Source organism: Dipodomys merriami, unplaced genomic scaffold (assembly GCF_024711535.1).
Source record: "Dipodomys merriami isolate MVZ:Mamm:240054 unplaced genomic scaffold, mDipMer1.0.p SCAF_7, whole genome shotgun sequence".
In the NCBI taxonomy this organism is placed as follows: Eukaryota; Metazoa; Chordata; class Mammalia; order Rodentia; family Heteromyidae; genus Dipodomys; species Dipodomys merriami.
Window position 1 is genome coordinate 34582501 of NW_027206290.1, and position 19945 is coordinate 34602445.

Here is a 19945-nt window from a genome sequence, read left to right on the forward strand (position 1 = left end):
TATGCCTCTTACATGTGGGTTTCAAAGTGTTGTTTCAGACCTTCATTTGTTAGTTTATTTTTCTCTGAGTATTGTAATGTTTATTAAATAAACAGGCAATGGGTTTGTGTGACATGCCCACAGCTTCTGTATATATGACACATGCCTGGCTTGTGTTCTGGGAGTGTGTGTCACTTCTGGCCTTTGGCTGGGGAACTGGTAATGGTGGGAGACCACTCAATTACTCTTTCTGCAACTGAGTAACTATTTCTCCAGAGCTTGTGGGGAATGGATCTACTCATCACCATCAGGGATGTGGGTTGGTGGGGAGGAAAAGGAATCTAAGGTCTAGATACCATACCAACCATTCCTCAGGGCCCTTATTCTCCTGATCCTCCTGATGTAGAACAAGGTTGTTGTTATATCTTACAGGTACATTGGTGCACTGGGAGCCCGAGTGATCTGTGACAACATCCCTGGTTTGGTGAGCCGGCAGCGGCAGCTGTGTCAGCGTTACCCAGACATCATGCGCTCTGTGGGTGAAGGTGCCCGAGAATGGATCCGAGAGTGTCAGCATCAGTTCCGCCATCACCGATGGAACTGCACCACGCTGGACAGGGACCACACTGTCTTTGGTCGTGTCATGCTCAGAAGTAGGGGCCTTGTCCATCCTGCCCCAGCTCCTTCCCCTTCTGTGCTTGGGGTGGTGAGTGGGAAGGGTAGTTATAATCTTTGCTCTCTTCTCCCACACACTACTTTATAATCAGAGGAACAGTTGTGAGTAGAGCTCAGGATACAGTTAGGAACAGACCCTTACAGGTAGGGATCTCTCCCAATCCCAGTACTCTAAGATGGTTAAACAGATAATTTTATTTCCTGGCACCTCCATCTTTCTCCTTTGCTTTCTCTGTACTGCGGTTCCCAAGCCTGAGGGTGCTTCCATACACTGAAAAGGTGAGAACTATGAAAAGTTCCTTTGGTTCTTACCATCATTATCATGTCACTCTAACAATCCCAACACTACAGTAATGGGAACAAGACATAGACAGAAAGGTAATAATGTAAATATTTGGAATCAGTGGCTTGGCCCTAGCTCAGCAAAACAGCTAAGCAGGACTAGGCTGGAAGCTAGGAGAAATGGGATGGGAATAAGATGGGAATCTGAAGGGTGCTGGTGGTAATGATCATCGATATGCAGCAGAAAGGGGAGTTCAGCAGAAAGTAACATGTCTATTCAGATAGGTTGTCCCTTGGGTCTGCATTATGGGGAACTGTCTAGCAGAGGTGGCTGGAAAGGCTTGTTACGTGGACTAAAGACAGCTAACTAAATATACCAGTGCTAACACTCAGTGAGAAGGAATGATTCACCTTGGTACTTTGGTGGAAGGACCCAGGGAAATTGGAAGGAAATAGGAGTATAGGTCAGCTATATAGGAAAGTGGGTAGAGAATAGTGAGGGCTAAGGAGAAGAGATCAGATACTCTGAGGAATGCTCTTAGAAAGGAAGGGCACCTTGAATAGAGTATAGAGATGGCTCTGGAAAAAAGAGAGAGAGGAGATTCCAGGGGTTATGGTGAGCTGAAGAAATGTATGGGCAGAGCCACAGGTGTGGCACATGTCTGTAATCCCAGTGTGTGGGAGGATAAAGGCAGATGATTTTGATTTCTTGGCCAGCCTGGGCTACATAGTAAAAAGTAAAAACCTGGAGGGACAGACATAGGCTTGTTTCCTGAAATGCCCCTCTACCCTTTCTCTCTTTAGGTAGCCGAGAGGCAGCCTTTGTATATGCCATCTCATCAGCAGGAGTGGTTCACGCTATCACTCGTGCTTGTAGCCAGGGAGAACTGAGTGTGTGCAGCTGTGACCCATATACCCGTGGTCGACATCATGACCAACGTGGGGATTTTGACTGGGGAGGCTGCAGTGACAACATCCACTATGGTGTCCGCTTTGCCAAGGCCTTTGTGGATGCCAAGGAGAAGAGGCTAAAAGATGCCCGCGCCCTCATGAACTTACATAACAACCGCTGTGGTCGCACGGTCAGTACTCATATCTGGGTATATATACTCACATTTTCAAGGGTGACTAGTCTGTATGACCAGAGCCTAAACGTGCAGGTGGGACAGGAATGTAAGGGAGCTTAGGAATGCTTGGGTTCAATCAAGATTCTATACTGGTGAAAAGTAGAAAAAGGAAGTGAAGTAACTATTTTTTGGTAGTGCTGGGCTTTGAACTCAGGGCTTTGCACTTGGTAGGCACTCATTTTACTGTGTGAGCCATGCTTTTCGCCCTTTTTGCTCTAGTTATTTTTGAGATAGGATCCCACTTTTTGTCCAGTTAGCCTGGACCACAGTCCAATTTTTGCTTACTGCTGAAGCTAGATGTCAGGCAAGATTCACCTGTGCCTGGCTGAAAAGAAACTTTTTTTTGTGTGTGTGCTTATCTTGGGGCTTCAACTCAGAGCCTGGCTGCTGTCCCTGAGTTCTTTGTTGAATGCTAGTTATCTGTCACACACAGCTCCACCTCTGTCTTTTTTGGTAGTTTATTGGAGTTTCATGAACTTTCTTGCCTGGGTTGGCTTTGAATGGTGATCCTCAGATCTCAGCCTCCTGAGTAGTTAGGATTACAGGCATTAGTCACCAGTGTCTGGTTGAAAAGTAACTTTTTTTTTTTCTTTTGCAGTTGGGGAGGCTTAAACTCACGGTCTGGGTGCTGTCCCTGAGCTTTATTGCTCAAGGCTAACACTCTACCACATTAAGCCACAGCCCCACTTCCATTTTTCTGGCAGTTAATTGGAGATAAGAGTCTCATGGGCTTTCTTACTTGGGCTGGTTTTGAACTGAGATCCTCAAATCTCAACCTCCTGAGTAGCTAGGCTTACAGGAGTGAGCCACTAGCAGCACCTGGCTGAAAAATAACTTTTTTTGGGGGGGTCCCGTTGCAGGGCCTGAACTCTGGGCCTGGGCGTTGTCCCTCAGCTCTTCAGCTCAAGGCTAGCGCTCTACCACTTGAGCCACAGCGCCACTTCTGGCTTTTTTCTTTTTTGCTTATGTGGTGTTGAGGAATTGAACCCAGGGCCTCATGCATGCAAGGCAAGCGCTCTACCACTGAGCCACCTTCCCAGCCCCAAAAATAACCTTTAAAGAGAAAAACTGCCTTCATAAACGCTGAAAATTAAGAGATGGTTCTAGTCTGTTCATTAGTATGTGAGCACCTCTTGCATACTATGCTGAAAATAACACACTACAAAAGCATGGTGCTTAGCCATCTAAAACACATGAAAACTAAAGGATGTGCTGTAGGATGAGTACTACAGCTCAGCAGTCCAGCAAGTATTATGACAATCCAAGCACTTGGTCCAGGAAGATTTCTTAAAAGAAACTTGATCAGAAAGAATGGATGTGGGAAAGAGCCACCAATGGCTCAAACAGCCAGCCTGGGTTAGCAGATTTCAGAGCTCTTAGGGGAACAGAATTGTCCTGTCTAGTGCTTCTCCCTGACCTGCCTCCATCCTCCCTTAGGCTGTGCGGCGATTTCTGAAACTGGAGTGTAAGTGCCATGGTGTGAGTGGCTCCTGTACTCTGCGCACCTGTTGGCGTGCACTCTCAGATTTCCGTCGCACAGGTGACTACCTGCGGCGGCGCTATGATGGGGCTGTGCAGGTGACAGCCACGCAGGACGGTGCCAACTTCACAGCAGCTCGCCAAGGCTATCGCCGTGCTACGCGGACTGATCTTGTCTACTTTGACAACTCCCCAGACTACTGTGTCTTAGACAAGGCTGCAGGTGAGAAAGGAAAGCAGGCAGAGACATGGAACCCGGTTCTTAATACTGCTGGTTAATTGTCTTGGTCTGTTTAGTTGTAGGAGTTCAGGAAGGGGGTGCTATAGAAGTCAGTCACCTCCCTACATGAAAATCTGATCCTGAGACTGGTGACTCCTTGAGGCCTGCCTCTGGTTATGTATTATTTCTTTGTGTAGCCAACCTTCAGGATATTGTAGGCACTATTCAGAAGATTAAATGAACCACCTGTTTTCAGTTATAAGCAATGTGTGGACTACACAGCAGCACTAGTTGCAGCATTAAGCCTCTGCCTCTTTACAGTCTACCTGAAGAAATGAGATTAAGGCTGTGGCTGTAGCTGGTTGGTATAGTACTGCCTAACTTGTGCAGGACCCTGGGTTTGGTCTCTAGCACAACACACAAACAAAATAAGAGATGCATAGTGGGTATGTAAATATAACTGTAAAGGGAGATGACTGGAATAGGAAGAAAAGTTTATTTGAAAATGGGATATTTATGCTGTTCCTTGAAGTGTGGGGATTATCTGGATAGCAAGAGAAAAGAATAGGCAGAAATGTTCTGTATTTGAGTAAAATGGTAGGTGGGACAGAGCAGATCAGTGTGTCTGAATAAAAGTGTCTGGCAAGGGAGATTAAAGCTAGAAAGACAGGTTGGAACCAGGCCACAAATGATCTTGAAAGGCTTTATCCAGTGTGCTGCCACTGAAAATTTGAAAGTGGAGTCAGAGAGGCAAGGAAGGAGTTCCCTACAAAAGCAGGTATAGCTGGGAATGGCTGCCTTTCAATCTACTTTAGCTATTTAGTGGTGGAATTCCTGGGAATGCAGGGAAAGTGATAGGGTATCTCCCCGAGAGAGTGGAAGTTATCATCCTGCCTCATAATTTCTGGCTCCGATAGGTTAAATAGTGTAATAGAACTGCTTTTCTTCTGGTTACTGTCATGGGGCTCCCAGGCTCTTTTCTGCAGACTCAACATTCAGGACTTGGGTAAAGTGGAGCCAAAAACTTAAGCTGTCTTCTGCACTGCTTGTCTTCACCTATCACTGTCATTTCAGAACAAAGCTACACAGAAACAGGGTGGAGCTCTACCTGAGTAGCAGAAAGAGTTGGTGTACTTTGTAGAGAGCTAGAAGAAAAAAGGTTAAAGAGTCCTTTTGACTCCATTAGTGATTTCCTGCCATTAGGTATGTTTCCACATGGACTTACTCAGAGGGTTAGTCTCTGGAGGTTTAGAAATAATTTCATAATATCTGAAGTATAACCCTATTTCACCATATCAAAAATGTATCTTTGGAGAGCTAAAGGTGTGACTCAGCCATAAAGTGCCTGCCTAACAAGCATGAGGCCCTGAGTTCAAACCCTAGTATACCACCATCACAAAAAAGAAAGGAAGGAAGGAAAGATGGATGGATCTTTCAAGTTACCAGGGAGGATGAGTAATATATGTGCTCATTTTTCTCAGAAGCATAAAATTAGCTCTCAGAAACCCAAAGCAGTGCCTCAGAGAATGGATCCAGGTTTTCCCTCTAAAACTCTACTGTCCAGCTGAACTTTCTGTGATGACAGAAATGTTCTCATAGCTGTGTACCCCAGATACAGTAAAGATCAGCCACATGTAATTATTGCCTACTTGAAATGCAATAGTACCCCTTATCTGTGAAAGTGTGTTGTAGGTAATATACCAAATCTTAAATATATTTTGCTTTTTAAATTTCTTGCCTACATGCTTGCCTGGTGCTCTGAGCCATGCCCACAGCCAGACTTTCTGCATCTTATTTTGGAGGTAAAGTCTCACAGACTTTTCTGACTGGGCTGGCTTCAATCAGCAATCCTGTGGATAGTCCAGCCTCCTGAGTAGCTAGGATTACAGGTGTGAGCCACCAGCACTTATCCAGTCATGCTTTAATGGCCACCCTATACTTCTTCCCAGTATATCTTAGTGAAATAGCAACTAAGGACCAAAATACTAACATGGTAGCAGGATCAGAGTTGTGGGAAGATTTCTTAGAAGAGGTTTTGTTGTTTGATGTATTTCCAACATAGTTATGTACACTGGAAGATTCAGTTCTGAAGAGAATCTAGAAATGTACTGGCAGGGAGGAAATTGCAGGTGGGCTCAGTGATCTTTTTGAATCCATGATGGTGCAAAGAAATGAGACTAGTCTAGGAGGCTATGAAGAGTTTTCATGGCTAGTGGGTACATTTTTAGGGAAAGTGATTATGGCTTCCTTCTGAGGATGTGATTAAGGTGCTCAGAGTAGCTGAAGCAAGAGGTAATTTGGTTCTCACTCCCTTTTCTTCACCAACCCAGGTTCCTTAGGCACCGCAGGCCGAGTCTGCAGCAAGACATCTAAAGGAACAGATGGTTGTGAAATCATGTGCTGCGGTCGAGGTTACGATACAACTCGAGTCACCCGTGTCACCCAGTGTGAGTGCAAATTCCACTGGTGCTGTGCTGTGCGGTGCAAGGAGTGCAGAAATATTGTGGACATCCATACTTGCAAGGCCCCCAAGAAAGCAGAGTGGCTGGACCAGACCTGAACACCTAAGATACCTCACTCATCCCCTCCACTTCAAGCCTCCCAACTCAAAAGCACAAGATCCTTGCATGCACACCTTTCTCCACCTGCAACCCTGGGCTGCTACAGCTTCTATTTAAGGACATGGAGAATAATGCAGAGGGACCATGTGTCCTGGTTGGTTCCTTAGCCCTGGGAAGGAGTTGATAGAGGATATAAAGAAACTGAGTGGGTTTCCTGACTTCCCCTCTGGAGGTTTGAAGAGAGAGTAGAAGAGGTAGAAAGTCTTCAGAGTGACTCAAGTTGCACTAAATTACCTGGTCAAGGCTTTCCCTACCCCTTTCCTTGATATGTCTTGGGTGTGTAATGGGAAGGAAACATGGTGATAGCTTTCTTTTTTGATCCTACCCAGCTGAAGGTAGACAAGAGAAACAAAACTGCATGTCCCTTCCATGGAGACAGTTTGAACAGACTGCCCGATTCCTTGAAAGAAAATCTTAGGCTTCATACATTATCCTACTGTTGAGAGCCTGAGAATGCTAGATAAGATGGTAGACAGGTTCTATTCACATCCTCATATATAGTTTATAACCTGCTGTTTTGTAGGAGAAAAAAATAATAACTATACAAACACATTCTCTTTCCATTTCCACCTTTATCGACAGCAGTCTGTTCACTTACTGCCTGTTCAGACTGAAGTGGCATACAGTGGTTGATTCTCAACTCTAACAGATTATTAGAACACCTTGGAACAGTACAAGAAGAGAGTACACAGTATATCTGGCTAGACCTTGGGATTCACCCTCATTCCCATACATTATTCTGGAGGCTAGCTAGGTTTTAAAACCCTGAGTAAAAATAGGAACTCAGGAGGGCAGGAGAGGATCAGAAAAGCTGATCTCTAGGACAACCTGAGAATCAGTATATACTAGGGAGACAGAGACCTCTAGCTTCAATAATTCTTTAGGAGAGGATCCAAATCACTGAAGCTAGGAGCTATGGCTACACAAAGAGCTGGGGCTTGGAGCCAATGTGGTAAGCAACCTAGAAGGCAGTAGCCTGCCCTCATTTACTCAACAAATATTTAGTGACTCTACAAGTCCTGGTAATTATTCTTGTTCATTCCACATTTGGCTACAATTGGGCAGAATTCCTTCTTTGCTACTAACCTCTGCCTAACCAGGTTTTCAGTAGTGGAATCCCTAGAGATAGCAGATAGCTGGAGGATTAGACATGGAGTCTGAAACTGATGTCCTAATTTTATGTGACTTGGACAATGGTTATCTCTTGCTTGTTGATAAAACAGTGAAGTGGTATAGAAATTTGCAGTTTTGACAGTTCCAAGTTTAAAATCATAGTTGTGTCACTTTTTAAAAATATTTTCAGGAAGATATTTAAATTCTTTAGCCTCTTCTTTTTTCCATCTGTACAATAAGAGTATGTACCTATCATAGATACTGAATTTAATTATGCTCCCAAAAGGCAGCCAATGGACACTGTTCACTGAAGCCCCTGACTTTCAAGCCCATCTTAACCTCTTGAAGAACTTTTGGTTTAGATCTGTCTAATCTTGACAGCAGTCTACCAATTGGGGAGTTTACACAGAGGAGTCTAGATACGGGCTCTCTTTCCTTTCTCAAGTTCCTCGCTAACATCCCTTTGGGTTCTCATGTTTGTGGAACATTTTTGCTCTGCACAGGCAGCAGGAGGTTCAGGGAGCCTTCATTCTGGCCACAGAGGCAGATTTATTTGGATGATAGGACTAATATTTGTGTAACCTGCTGAGACCTGTGTGGGAGAGTTTAGGGTGGTTTTTCTTTTGGTGAGGGGATTTGCTCCGGTTTCACATCCATTAACACAAAACATGAGCTAGTCAGGGCTCTTGTGGTCTGCGGCGAGGGGATGCCTGTGGAGAAATGGGACCGAGTGAGTCAGGCCAAGGGAATGTCATCCTTGCAGAATGTAGTCAACTGGATAACTGATGAGCCAGTAGTGGGATTAGGGAGGGAGAAATGGGAAGTGTATAGAGGAGCATCTTGGGTGGGGATTAAGAGAAGGAAAACTTTGGAATAGTGGGGAAGTTTGGGATCATAATCAATATGAATTGAAGCAAAGGTTGAGTGAATTGACAAATACTGCCTTGTGTACCAGGCTACTGGAAAGAGCCTCAGGTCCCTGCTCTTACAGGAATATCCAAGTCACCATATCAATGAGAGGTGGCATAGGCCTTGCATGGGGAAGTCAACCTGTGTTTAAATTCTGTTCCCAGTAATGTTATTTGACTTGCAGTTCTTTCGCTGTGGAAAGAAGTAGGTGCACCTTTTCTGGTATCTCATAATACTCAATTTTCCCCTGGGCTTCAGTACTAGGTCACAAAGTGGCAGGGTTTGCCATTTCTTATAAATGATTAAGAGAACAAGCTGTCCAGAGTATGAAGTTAAAAATAAGGTGTCTGAATGAGAGAAAAGATGTCCATTTGAGCCCCACTATAGAAACTGTGTGGCTGCAATGGAAATGATGGCCAAACAATTCTTTCTTAGTCCTTAGCTTGCCTCTGCATTCCAGTTGGCTTTGGACAACTGGCATTCATTCTGCACTACACAAACAGAAACTAATTTATTTGGAGCAAGCATCAAAACAAGAACTTTATTTCGTACCATCAGTTTTGCTGCTATTTCCTCACTCTGCCCCCAAAAGCCCTCTTTTCTATCTTTCTTATTTGATAGAAGTCTGTCCTTCCCATCAGCAATGTCTTAGCCTATCTCCTTCTACTCCATGTTGGTCCTTTTTTTAAACTTTTGATAAACATTTAGGTACACTTCATTTAAGCAAGTGCTCTTTGGATACAAGTTTAACTTAAAAGATACTGCCTCTATCCTACAGGAACGTTTTAGAGAAGGTACATGACCGAAGTACCTCATCTGCACAGACTATGTCCAGTTTAAGTAAAAGTAAGAATGCCAGCTTTAACCTAGACCTGCAGAAAAGAGCCAAGTTTTATTATTATTAGCCTTGAATAATGGCACTCTTTCTTTAGAGTGATGCTGGGAAATCAAATTAAAGATGTGAGATTGATTAAAAGAAGCAAATACTATCCTGAGATCTGTTTGCAGAAAGTTTTATAGCTCTGGCTTCTTTTCCTTTCTTAATTTCTTTTCTTCCTTGTTGCAGACAAGTTTCTCCTCTCTCTCTTGTCTGTTATCAAGAGCACCAACTACCAAACCCTTTGCCAAATCTCAGACCAACTCAGGACATGAGTTTCTACATAGTTTAATGGAAGATAGATAACCAGGATTTTTTCCCTCAGCCTTTCTGAATTTTTTATTTAGATGTTCTCAGTGGTCATAGGGCAGAAGCTAGCTGGGAAGAAGGGAGGACGCCAGAGAGAGTATGTTTCTCATCCCTGGGAGGCATTCAGCCTAGCTCCTGCAGCCAAATTACAGCACCAGAGAACAATGCGATGCATTCCTGGGCAGGTCGGTGGGACCCTGGGCGCCTGGGCCTTGTGGAGAGAGGTGCCAGACACAGAGCTCTCCGTAAGCAATCCTGCAGAGCCGCCCCCTGGGTGCAGAAATGAAATACGGGAGAGCCTCACATTACACAGAGACCTGTAGCTCACACCTGGTTATTGATGGCCTTGGTGGAGGCCTCTGCCCCCACCCTCCACTTGGGAACTGCCTACTACTATGGGGGTTGGGCATCTTTGAAGTCATGTTGGAAAATAAGAAAGATGCTTCCTTTTCACTGTTTGCTCTCCCTGTCAGCCTTAACACAACCATGAGGATATACAGCACATACACATGTCCAAGAGATGCACATATATACACATACACATAGCGTCTCTCAGGCTCCATAGAAATTGCAGTTGTCCCTTCTACCCTCCCCACCCCCAGCCCCCAGCAATAAAACATGTCTGATAAAGCCAAACCATACCAATGACAGGGTCCAGCTGAGAGATATTACAAAGTTATGTTGTAGGAATTGTTCTCTTCTGGGATGAAAGGGGAGGGGGGAGAGAGCAGAAAGGACATGGTAGAGAAGAAAGCAAGGATGAAGAATCACTATCCAAGCACAGTAGCCAAAGTGGCACATTTCTCAAACTTGGTACATGCTAGAAACACTCCTGTGTTCTCTGGAGGATGGGGCAGTTTGCTATGACTGCATGAGCCTGAGGCTTATGGTGGTTACTTATAACTCTTTGGGTTAGGAAACAGGAGAGCTTTGGATTTCAAGCATGATCTCTCCAAGAAAGGGGCAGTGGAAAGGAACAAGCAGTATCTTTACTAGAGCAAATGTGCCATGGTTGTTGCACTGAACTTAGCTTTTCCCCAAAGCTGTTTTCCCGCTTTGGGTGATTGGCAGGTTTCAGGCAACAGCTACTAGGGTGTCAGTAATAAACTTGCCCCTAATCCCAAAGGTAAAAAGGATAGGAGAGTTTATAAGCTCATTTCTCTACTTTCCCATTCGTGGCCTTTGAGCATCTTTGTGATTATCCTTCATTGATATAAAATGTTTCAGTCTTTCAGGATTTGAGAATCCAAGATAAGCATTTGCCTAGTTAACTGAATTATCTTGACCTAATTTTCTTTTGCTTCCTTCTATTCTGATCCATAAATCTATGCCATGGGGGCTTTGCTTCCTTCTATTCTGATCCATAAATCTATGCCATGGGGGCTTTTACTTTGACCAAAGGAACCAAAATCTGATTACTGTATGTCAGTATCATCAGCCTGTGATAAACAGCTGTGATCAAACAGAAAGGCTATTCTGAGCAAAGAAAAAGGAAGACCAATTCATCCACAGTTTCATCTTTGACATAGTCCAAGGTGGAACTTTCCGCAAGAATAACAATAATGATCATAAAACCCTTTTTGTTCACAAAAATGTGTAAACAAATATGTAATTCTCACAACAACATTGTGAAGTAGGGGTCAAACTTCATTTTATGGATGCCATTAATAGAAGTTCAATCATTTGTCCAAGATTACGTGGACAGAAAGCGACTCAAACAGAACTTAAACCTACATCTTCTGACTCCATACCCTGAGTACTCTCCTCAAAGTCTGAGGACACCTAGGACTGAGGGTACCAGAGCACTTGCACCTTCAGAACAGAAACGGCAGTAATATATCCACACCCTTTCACAGTCCTACCTATATATGAGCGGAGTTTACAAAGGCATAGTCTATACCTCTCTTTTGAATTCTCAACAAATCCTCTTCTATCAGTTTTGACAATGTCATTACCACCATCAAGAGATCACTCCACAAAGTATTTCATGTTTAAACAACTCTGCACTTAGTTCTTTGTAGTCCTCCTCACCTTCAGCTTAACACTCATGTTTTTGTTTTCATTTTATCGAGTTCTTTTCAAGTGATGCTAAATGCACAGACAGAATGGGAGTAATCAAGAGAAGCCATGAGAGAAAATTCATAGGACTTTAGTCTTTTAAAATTTATATTAGAATTTCCTTCAAGACTTCATTCTTTTTAAACCCTAGGTTAGGAAAGTAGGGACAGGGAAGGAAAGTGCTATAACACCATCCTACCCCAAGCCAGATGCTTATCCATCCCCTAATAAAGATCTTGGACTTCTTCAGACAAGCAGCTCACCCATAGCAAAGCAAAGGGCATCTACCCTATAGAGAAACCTCTGTAGGACAGGCAGACAATAGACTTCGATTTGACATCAGCGAAAACTTTTGCTCTTTTTAACCCCTCCTCCCAACCTTCATTCAAAATCTAGACCTGTCTTTTGGTTCAAGTTAGTGAGAGAAAGAAGCTCCAAGAGAGGATCTGTGCAGAGGGAGCCTTGCCAGTTCCATCTTAGAATGCATTTGCTTACAGACAGCCTAAAGCCTCAAATACCCCTAGTTATCCCACTTCTGCACCCCAACTGTGAAGGCAGAAGGGAAAGCTACAGGAACACTATTCATCAATCACTGACCTGGGAAGCTACAGCTCCCTGACTTGGGCCCCTGCTTGCACTGGAGAAAGAACACCTTAGGAAAACAGTCTACCTCAAGTCAGGATTCTTCCCCCAACAAACCTTACTTTTTGTCCATCGATCTTGGCTCTCACTGCTCTCCCTGCTTCCCACCCCCACTGCCTCCGCATGTGGGCTCAGAAGTCATCATCTAAAGAATTCCATTGCTCACCTCCTGCATAGCAGCACAGCCCCATGAGGCCGCACACCAGATGGAGGGGATAAAAGTACGAGGTCATGGCTTCTAGCAAGAGGCTTTTTCTTAAACTAACCCTGACTCCTGGAAAAGAGGCAGAGCAGGAGAATGTCGGGTGAGCTGCTGACGACAGCAGCTTCATAGGTCTTGTGTTTAGAAAAAAAAAAAAAAGCTAACTTGGCTTTCAGTGGAAATTTCCCTACTCCCACCTCCAGGTCCACTCCTGGTCTCATGCCTGTAGCTTGAAGTTTTCTGAGTAGAATGCTGAGATTAACAGCACAAAGGGTTAAATCCTTGTTAGCCATAAGGACCTATTCAGCAGGCTGCCACACACACTGAGGTGGAGGCCAAGCCTTTAACACCAGCCTTTTTCTCTAGGAATGTGACTATAAAGTAAAAGGAAAGACTATGGAAAATGGACAGGGCTCCTGAAAATTGAAAAGGCCATCAGTAGACACAAGGGATGCAGGAAGACCATCATTCTTAGAATCATTATGCTTTTGGATAACAATGTACAGAGACAAAACAGCTTAACAGACTGAGAAACAGAAGTCTTAGAATAAAAGAAATGTGAATGAAATTATAGATATTCTTCCAGAAGTAACTTTAGAGTGACTTTTACAAGAGAAGGCATGAGTTAAGGGCAGTCAGGGGAAGGTATTCTAAATAGAAGGAACTGATACATACCAAAACTTACAAGAAGATATAAACAAGAAATAAGGGATTTCAAGAAGGTTCCTATGATATACTTTAAGGAATACAGACAAATTAGAATGCTGAGGCCAGGGATTAAATAATGTAAAGTACTATGTATTTAGACTATCAGATGATTCAGTCTTCTATAGAGCCACACAGCATCTTGATCTATGTCAGGAAATACCAAGGCATATATGGGAAAGCACAAGGATGAATTCATTTGATTCAGATACAGAGACTACAAGAGATCTGCACTGTGAAGCCCAACAAAATGCTATGTATCATTAACTGCAGATCCTTATCATTTGAGATTCTGGACTAAGTAGAGGATATTATATATCCTATTCTGAACTGTAATGCATTAATGTAGACTTCAGGCCCAGAATTTGGCATCAGTCAAGCCAATCTCTTAAGAAATTAGAATGTGAAAAAGACTAATTTTAAATAGAAAACACATTTCTTTCTCTCACTCCAAACTTTAAAAGTTGACCAATCCCCTATATTCCATTTTGTATGCTAGATTTTTGTGGCTAGTAGATTATTTATCATATCTGAGGCCATGGTGAATAGAGGGGAGCTGCTACAGAGCTTTAGAGATTGCAAAACCAGTTCACTAATACATGAGGAGGCATTTCCTGCATACTATAGGACACTGGACTAGCAGCCAAAGATGGGGTCAAATTCTGATTTCACTATTCCAATTAGGTCTCTGGTTTCTTAAATTTGCTGAAGGTAAAAACAGCCATTTATCAGGCTTCTGTCATACTCCTAATTGAATGTTCCTGCTTTATAAGGACAAAAAGCAGAAGAACCCAGCTCTTCCACAGCAGTTTCCTGGTGCCACTTTCAGAAAGATAATACCTATTGGATTGTGGGTCTGACCAGAGCAGCACCATGTATGCATTTTTTAGGTTCCCTGAATAATTCAAGCCCAAAACAGAGTAGAATCTTCGGTTTCTACTTTATTTACCTGGCATGATTTGGTGCTAGAAGGGAGGCAACTACTTAATGGTGATAGCATTTGTTAGTATCATCTTAGTTTTCCCCTCCTCTCCTAGGCAGTTTCTAAAAGGTGATTTCTGAAACCCTTCACAAAAGAAAAAGCTCAAGGGTTTACATTCAACTGTGACACCACTATGAATTCATTAAGAAGCATGTTTCAGGTTGCACTATAATTTCCCTATGTAACATAAACCCATGGAATCTGACATAAGCTGATTGCTCATGCTGGTTATTTTATTTACATTTCTGAATGGAAGGGATTTCAATACTCATAAAATATCTAACTGACTTATTAGTTTTCATCTGTTCTCCCAGAACAGCTATTATAAAATAGGCCTAGAGACAGAAGCCACAACTTGTATGACTGGTTAAGCAACCAGGGAAAAGTTATTGCTCAAAAAGCAATTAAAAAATCCAATATGGAGTTTGAGGCAAAATCAGAGATATGGTTACTCTCAATGCCATCTGAAAGATAAAAGTTTAAGGAGAAAAAAGTGTATAACTATGTTTCGTATCTCTGCCCAAGTCCTATTGGAGTAGGTAATAACTTCACAGGAATTTAGGGGAATGCAGTTTACTTATATCTTTTGAGAAATCAAATGTTAGTATAGTCACTAGAATAACAGGAGTGTAGGTTAGAAGATGGGAAACATAAGTGTGCTACAAGTCAGACTTCTGGACTACATGGTGTCTTTGTGCATCTAACTCAAGATCTGGAGATGTAAACTGTTAACTTGCTCAAATATTAATAATCTCTGCATATTCAGTTGGTTTGGCAAACTCAGATAAACTGCCAGAGAAGAGTCATTAGCAAATGCCAAAACTTGATTATCAGTCTTCTGCCTCCAAGTCATCATTTAAATGATCTATTTTCCTTTTTTCCTCTTGCATCACTGATTTAAACCAGCATATTCTTCAACTCTCTAGTACAAACTTGGGCCTTCTCTTCTACTCTATATGGCTTCATCATTTTTCTACATTTATTGAATACCCATCTAATTTGTATAAGTTCCTAAAGGACAAGTTGTGTCTACTTTAAAATATGTACTTCAGACATATTGGCATATACTTGTAATCCCAGAATTTGGGAGGCTGAGGCAGGCAAAAGGACTGAAAGTTCCATAGTGAGATTCTATTTTTGAAAAAAGAAAACCCAAACAACAAGAACAAAAAATGGATTTCATGGTCATAACTCCAGTTAGCCAGTTAGTACATGTTACTTGACTGAGACATTCCTTAATAGAGATAGGAGCATGGCATGGTGACCCTAGCTACCTAGGAGTCTGAGATATGAGGAACTCAGTTTGGAGCCTGCTAGGCAGAAAAGTCTGCGTTTTTCTTATCTCCAATGAACCAGCAAAAAGCCAGAAGTGGAGCTATGGCTTAAGTAGTAGAATGCCAGACTTGAGTCAAAGAGCCAAGAGCGTGAGGCCCCGAGTTCAAGCCTCAGTACCTGCACATGCATGCACACACATATACACATAGATCATAATGATTTTTCAGTTAAGAGAAAATAATTTGATGCCTCCTCCCCCTACTTGTAAAGATAATTGTAACGGTTGCAGAATTGTTCAGTAAAGTTCATCTTAGAAGAATATCCTTTTATTTAGTTTTCAAACTAACAGTATATGCCTATTTTCGGAATCAGGCTGTGTAGCTGACATTAACAAGTGAGTGTTGGAAAATCAGGGAGGCTTTCCCCCATATGTATACACAGCCATATAATTTTGATTTAACACTTACTGTTCCATTTTGCTTCACAGTAACATCACATTTTTATTGTCAAAACCAGGATGGCCCTTAGTTCTTATTAGTCTGTCAGTTTTAAGATTGAGAGGGCATAAGAGAAAAATGTATGAATGTAGAGGGTCATACATTTAAGGCAGTTACTATGTATTATGAGATATTATTTAGTTGAGGAACTCTTCATTTTGTGAAAAATTCTATTCGTATAAACATTATCCTATTACTATGGACAAAAACATGAAATTTGACATGTCAGATTAAAGTATTCCATATTGCATATTTGGAAGAGAATAAAAGACACTCCTTTATATTATTCTTTTGAAGGAAAGTGCCCTGCATAAGTTTAGACCAACTTTCTGGGTCATTTTATAGGAGTCACTTTAAATAATGTATCAATCACCTACAATCAAATGACTGAAGTATGAGAGTATAAACCAATCTATTGAGGTCGTAGTTTTATTTTATACTAGTACATTTTCATGCCCTTCTCAACCCACTTAGCACCAGGCTATGACTTATTTGTTAACAAGAATTGTCGGAAGTGGCGCTGTAGCTCAAGGGGTAGAGCGCTCGCCTTGAGCTGAAGAGCTGAGGGACAGCGCCCAGGCCCAGAGTTCAAGCCCCATGATTGACCAAAAAAAAAAAAAAAAGAATTGTCCTTTTACTTCATAAAAGTAGCCAATAAATATCTATTCATTGAAAGAAAGACTGAAGAAACAAATCTGTGTAATACCTTAATGCAATGAATCTAAACTCAAATATATATATTTTATAGAATGAATGTTACTAATTACAGCATGTTATAAAATAGCATGAATATATAGCATGAATAAGTTATATTTTTTAATGACGAGGCTCTATGAAATCCCAAACTTGGAAAACAAATTAAGATAAGCTTGCTGAAGTCCTTCCATTCAATAATCTGATTCTGAAAGGAGATTATTTTTGCTTTTTTTTTTTAAAGGTGGTATTGTAATAGCTGAAGTACACCAGAAATAAATTAATAGGAAAAGTCTTCATAGCCAGGACTTGACTGAATTAGAATCCTTGGGCTCCTAGTAAGGGCTAAACCTCCAAGGGATCACAGGCAAATAAATAAAAAATATAGCTGAATTTTGTCAGGGCCAAGGTTTCAACTTTGAGTACCTCAGCAACTGAGAATGAATTATGTATACGATTAGTAATGTGCCTTCATCCACACCCTAGCTAAAGAACATTTCTTTATTTCACTGTGACTGAAGGAAAAACAGCAATGTATTTGCCTGCCAAGAACAGCTGTGGCTGTACTCTAGATAGGAGTCTAACAACACTGAGGGATTAAAATGTAATTGTAAAACTGGTGCTACCTAGGAATAAAAATTTGAATTCTGACTTCATAAAGAAATTGGGACTCCAGTGTATGGAGTAGATGAAAACAAAAGCTGATATATTCCTAACAAAGCGCATGAGGGGCATGTTTACTTCTTAAATTCTTCCTCAGTTGCTTTTTTCTCTGTATATCATGTTGACTATAGGTAAGGTGTTCAAATACAAGGGAATATAGCCACTACCTCTGCTTTTTTTCTGCCAGTACTGAGGCTTGAACTCCTGGCCTCAACCTCTCACTCACAGCTGACTTTCTACCACTTGAGCCATACCTCCACTTCAGGACTTTTGCTAGTTAATTAATAAAAGGTCTCTTGGATTTATGTCTGCCCAGGCTGGCTTCAAAACATGATTATCAGCTTCCTGAGTAGGTAGAATTACAAATATGAAGTGCAATTGCCCTTTTCTGTTCTTTGAATAGTATATAAGCACTTAAAAGCTTGAAATAAAGGATGATTATGTAGCTTGGATTCTCTTAATTTTGTTGATACACAAAGCCCAAATAATTCTTTTGACAGTACTGAGAACTGAGCTCAGGATCTTGAAATTAGAAGTCAGGCACTTTGTCACTTAAACCATACCTACAAGCACCTTTTTCACTTGGTTGTTTTCTTTCTTATTATTCATAGACATCTTCCAATAACTGTAAAAGGGAGTTGACTTGGTTATTTTCAAGGAAAGGTCTTGCTTTATGCTGGGGTTGTTCCTCCTTGTGCTTCTCTGTGTCCTGGAGGGTGAGAGGCACTCATCATTACACTCAGTGATTGTGCTTCCCTTGTTATCTGTGTATCACTGGGGCCCAGTCACTGAGTAAGATGGAGTCTCACAAACTTATTCCTGACTTTGAATCATAGTTCCCTAACTTCTGCCTTCTAATTAGTTAGGATTACTAGCTTGAGCCACTGTACCCAGCTCCAAATAAAATCTTATCTTGAAGATGGCTATTGTCAAATGGACCCATGGCAATCTTAATATTACAGAGGGAGAAAAAAGAATTACTATTCCCTGAATAAGGGAGATAAGAACTATCTGCAGTCCAAATTATTCTTGGTTTAGATTTTAATATATCAATATAGTTTTTTATTAGTTTAGTTCTTTTTGGTACCAAGACCCTCATGTTCTTGCTCCACTTTCCTGCTCTACCACTTGAGTCACACCTCCAGTCTGGCTTTTTGCTGCTTATCTTAGAGATGGAGTCTCACAGACTTTTCTGCTTAGGCTGGCTTCAAACAGCTTGTTTTCATGGCTTTCAGCTTCTTGAAGGGCTAGTATGCCCAGCTAATTTAGTTCTTTTTAAGCATTAGAGATTTGATTAGAGAAAGGTACAAAACTCCACTCACATATTCCTTCCAATTAGAGAACCATGATGGGTCTGCAAAAGACAAAAATGTCTTCCAAAGATTAGTAATTTTCTTAAAGTGAATCTAAGCACATCCAGAAACTGCTAAGCAGACCATGTGCACCAAATGCTACCATTTAAGCAAAAAAAATTAACAGTTAGTGACAGTATGTCTTGAACTCTGGCACTGAAACTTTCATTTTAAGGGGGAAATATTAAACATACAAATTCAGGAATGGCTTTTGTGAACTTCATATTGGCTGGAATATGTTAATAGAAAAAAAAATCAGTGCTTTATCCTGATGCCAGTGGCTCATGCCTATAATCCTAGCTACTTAGGCGGTTGAGATATGCAGACTGTAGTTCAAAGCCAGTTCAGGCAGGAAAATTCATAAGACCAGTACCTCCAATTATGCACCCCCACACACAAAAAGCCTTATGTGGAGCTGTGGCTCAAATGGTAGATGCTAACCTTAAGCACAAAAGCTCGGAACAGTTCCCAGGCCCTGAATTCAAGCCCTAGGACCAGCATCACACAAATGAAAAAACAGTACTTTTCACAAATATCAAATTAAGGTGAGAAAAGTATATCCCTGTATTAAAAAGTACATACCTTGATCTCACTTTTATTCTTTCCTTCCTCTTTTAAAAAGAATTGTTCATGTGGGGCTAGTGGTTCATGCCTATAATTCTAGCTATTCAGGAGGTTGAGATCTGAGGTTGGCAGTTCAAAGCTAGCTTGGTTGGGAAAGTCTGTGACTCTTGTCTCCAATTAACTAGCAAAAAGCTAGAAATGAAGTTGTGGCTCAAGTGGTAGAACATGAGTCTTGAGCAAAAAAGGTAAGGGAAAGCATCAGGCCCTGAATTCAAGCCTCAGTACTGGTGAAAAAAAAAGAAAAAGTTCAGAATTTAGAATATTAGGATAAAGAATATACACAATTTCACAACTTTAAGTCTGGATCTTTTCGAGGGAGAACAATGAGGATGAAGCATGAGAAATATCTTTATAGAATATCTTTTCACTTGCTACAAATATGCTAATAATAAAGAAAATGAGGGGCTGGGTAGTGGTGGTTCATGGCCATAATCCTTGCTGCTCAGGAGGCTAAGATCTGAGGATCTAGATGGCAGTGAGACACTTATCTCCAGTTAACCAGCAAAAAGCCAGAGGTACATACTGGCTGGCACACACACCCACGCACGCACACACACACACACACACACGAATACAATAAATAAATAAAGCCTGATGTTATACAGTGATAACATTATTGTTTAGTATGTGTAAAACCCTAAGTTTAGTCTGAAACAACAAA

The 19945-nt window shown here is 41.5% G+C and overlaps 1 protein-coding gene across 1 annotated transcript in view; it reads left to right on the forward strand.

Moving 5' to 3' along the window:
* The window catches only part of Wnt2b (Wnt family member 2B), a 14220-nt gene extending 7590 nt beyond the window's left edge, over positions 1-6630 (forward strand). Inside the window, exons 2-5 of the mRNA XM_070006310.1 lie at positions 412-632; positions 1741-2018; positions 3501-3765; positions 6093-6630. Coding sequence (XP_069862411.1) covers positions 412-632; positions 1741-2018; positions 3501-3765; positions 6093-6322 — 994 coding nt within the window. The 3' untranslated portion in view covers positions 6323-6630. The remainder of the gene's footprint in view (positions 1-411; positions 633-1740; positions 2019-3500; positions 3766-6092) is intronic.
* The last annotated feature ends 13315 nt before the right edge of the window (positions 6631-19945 follow it).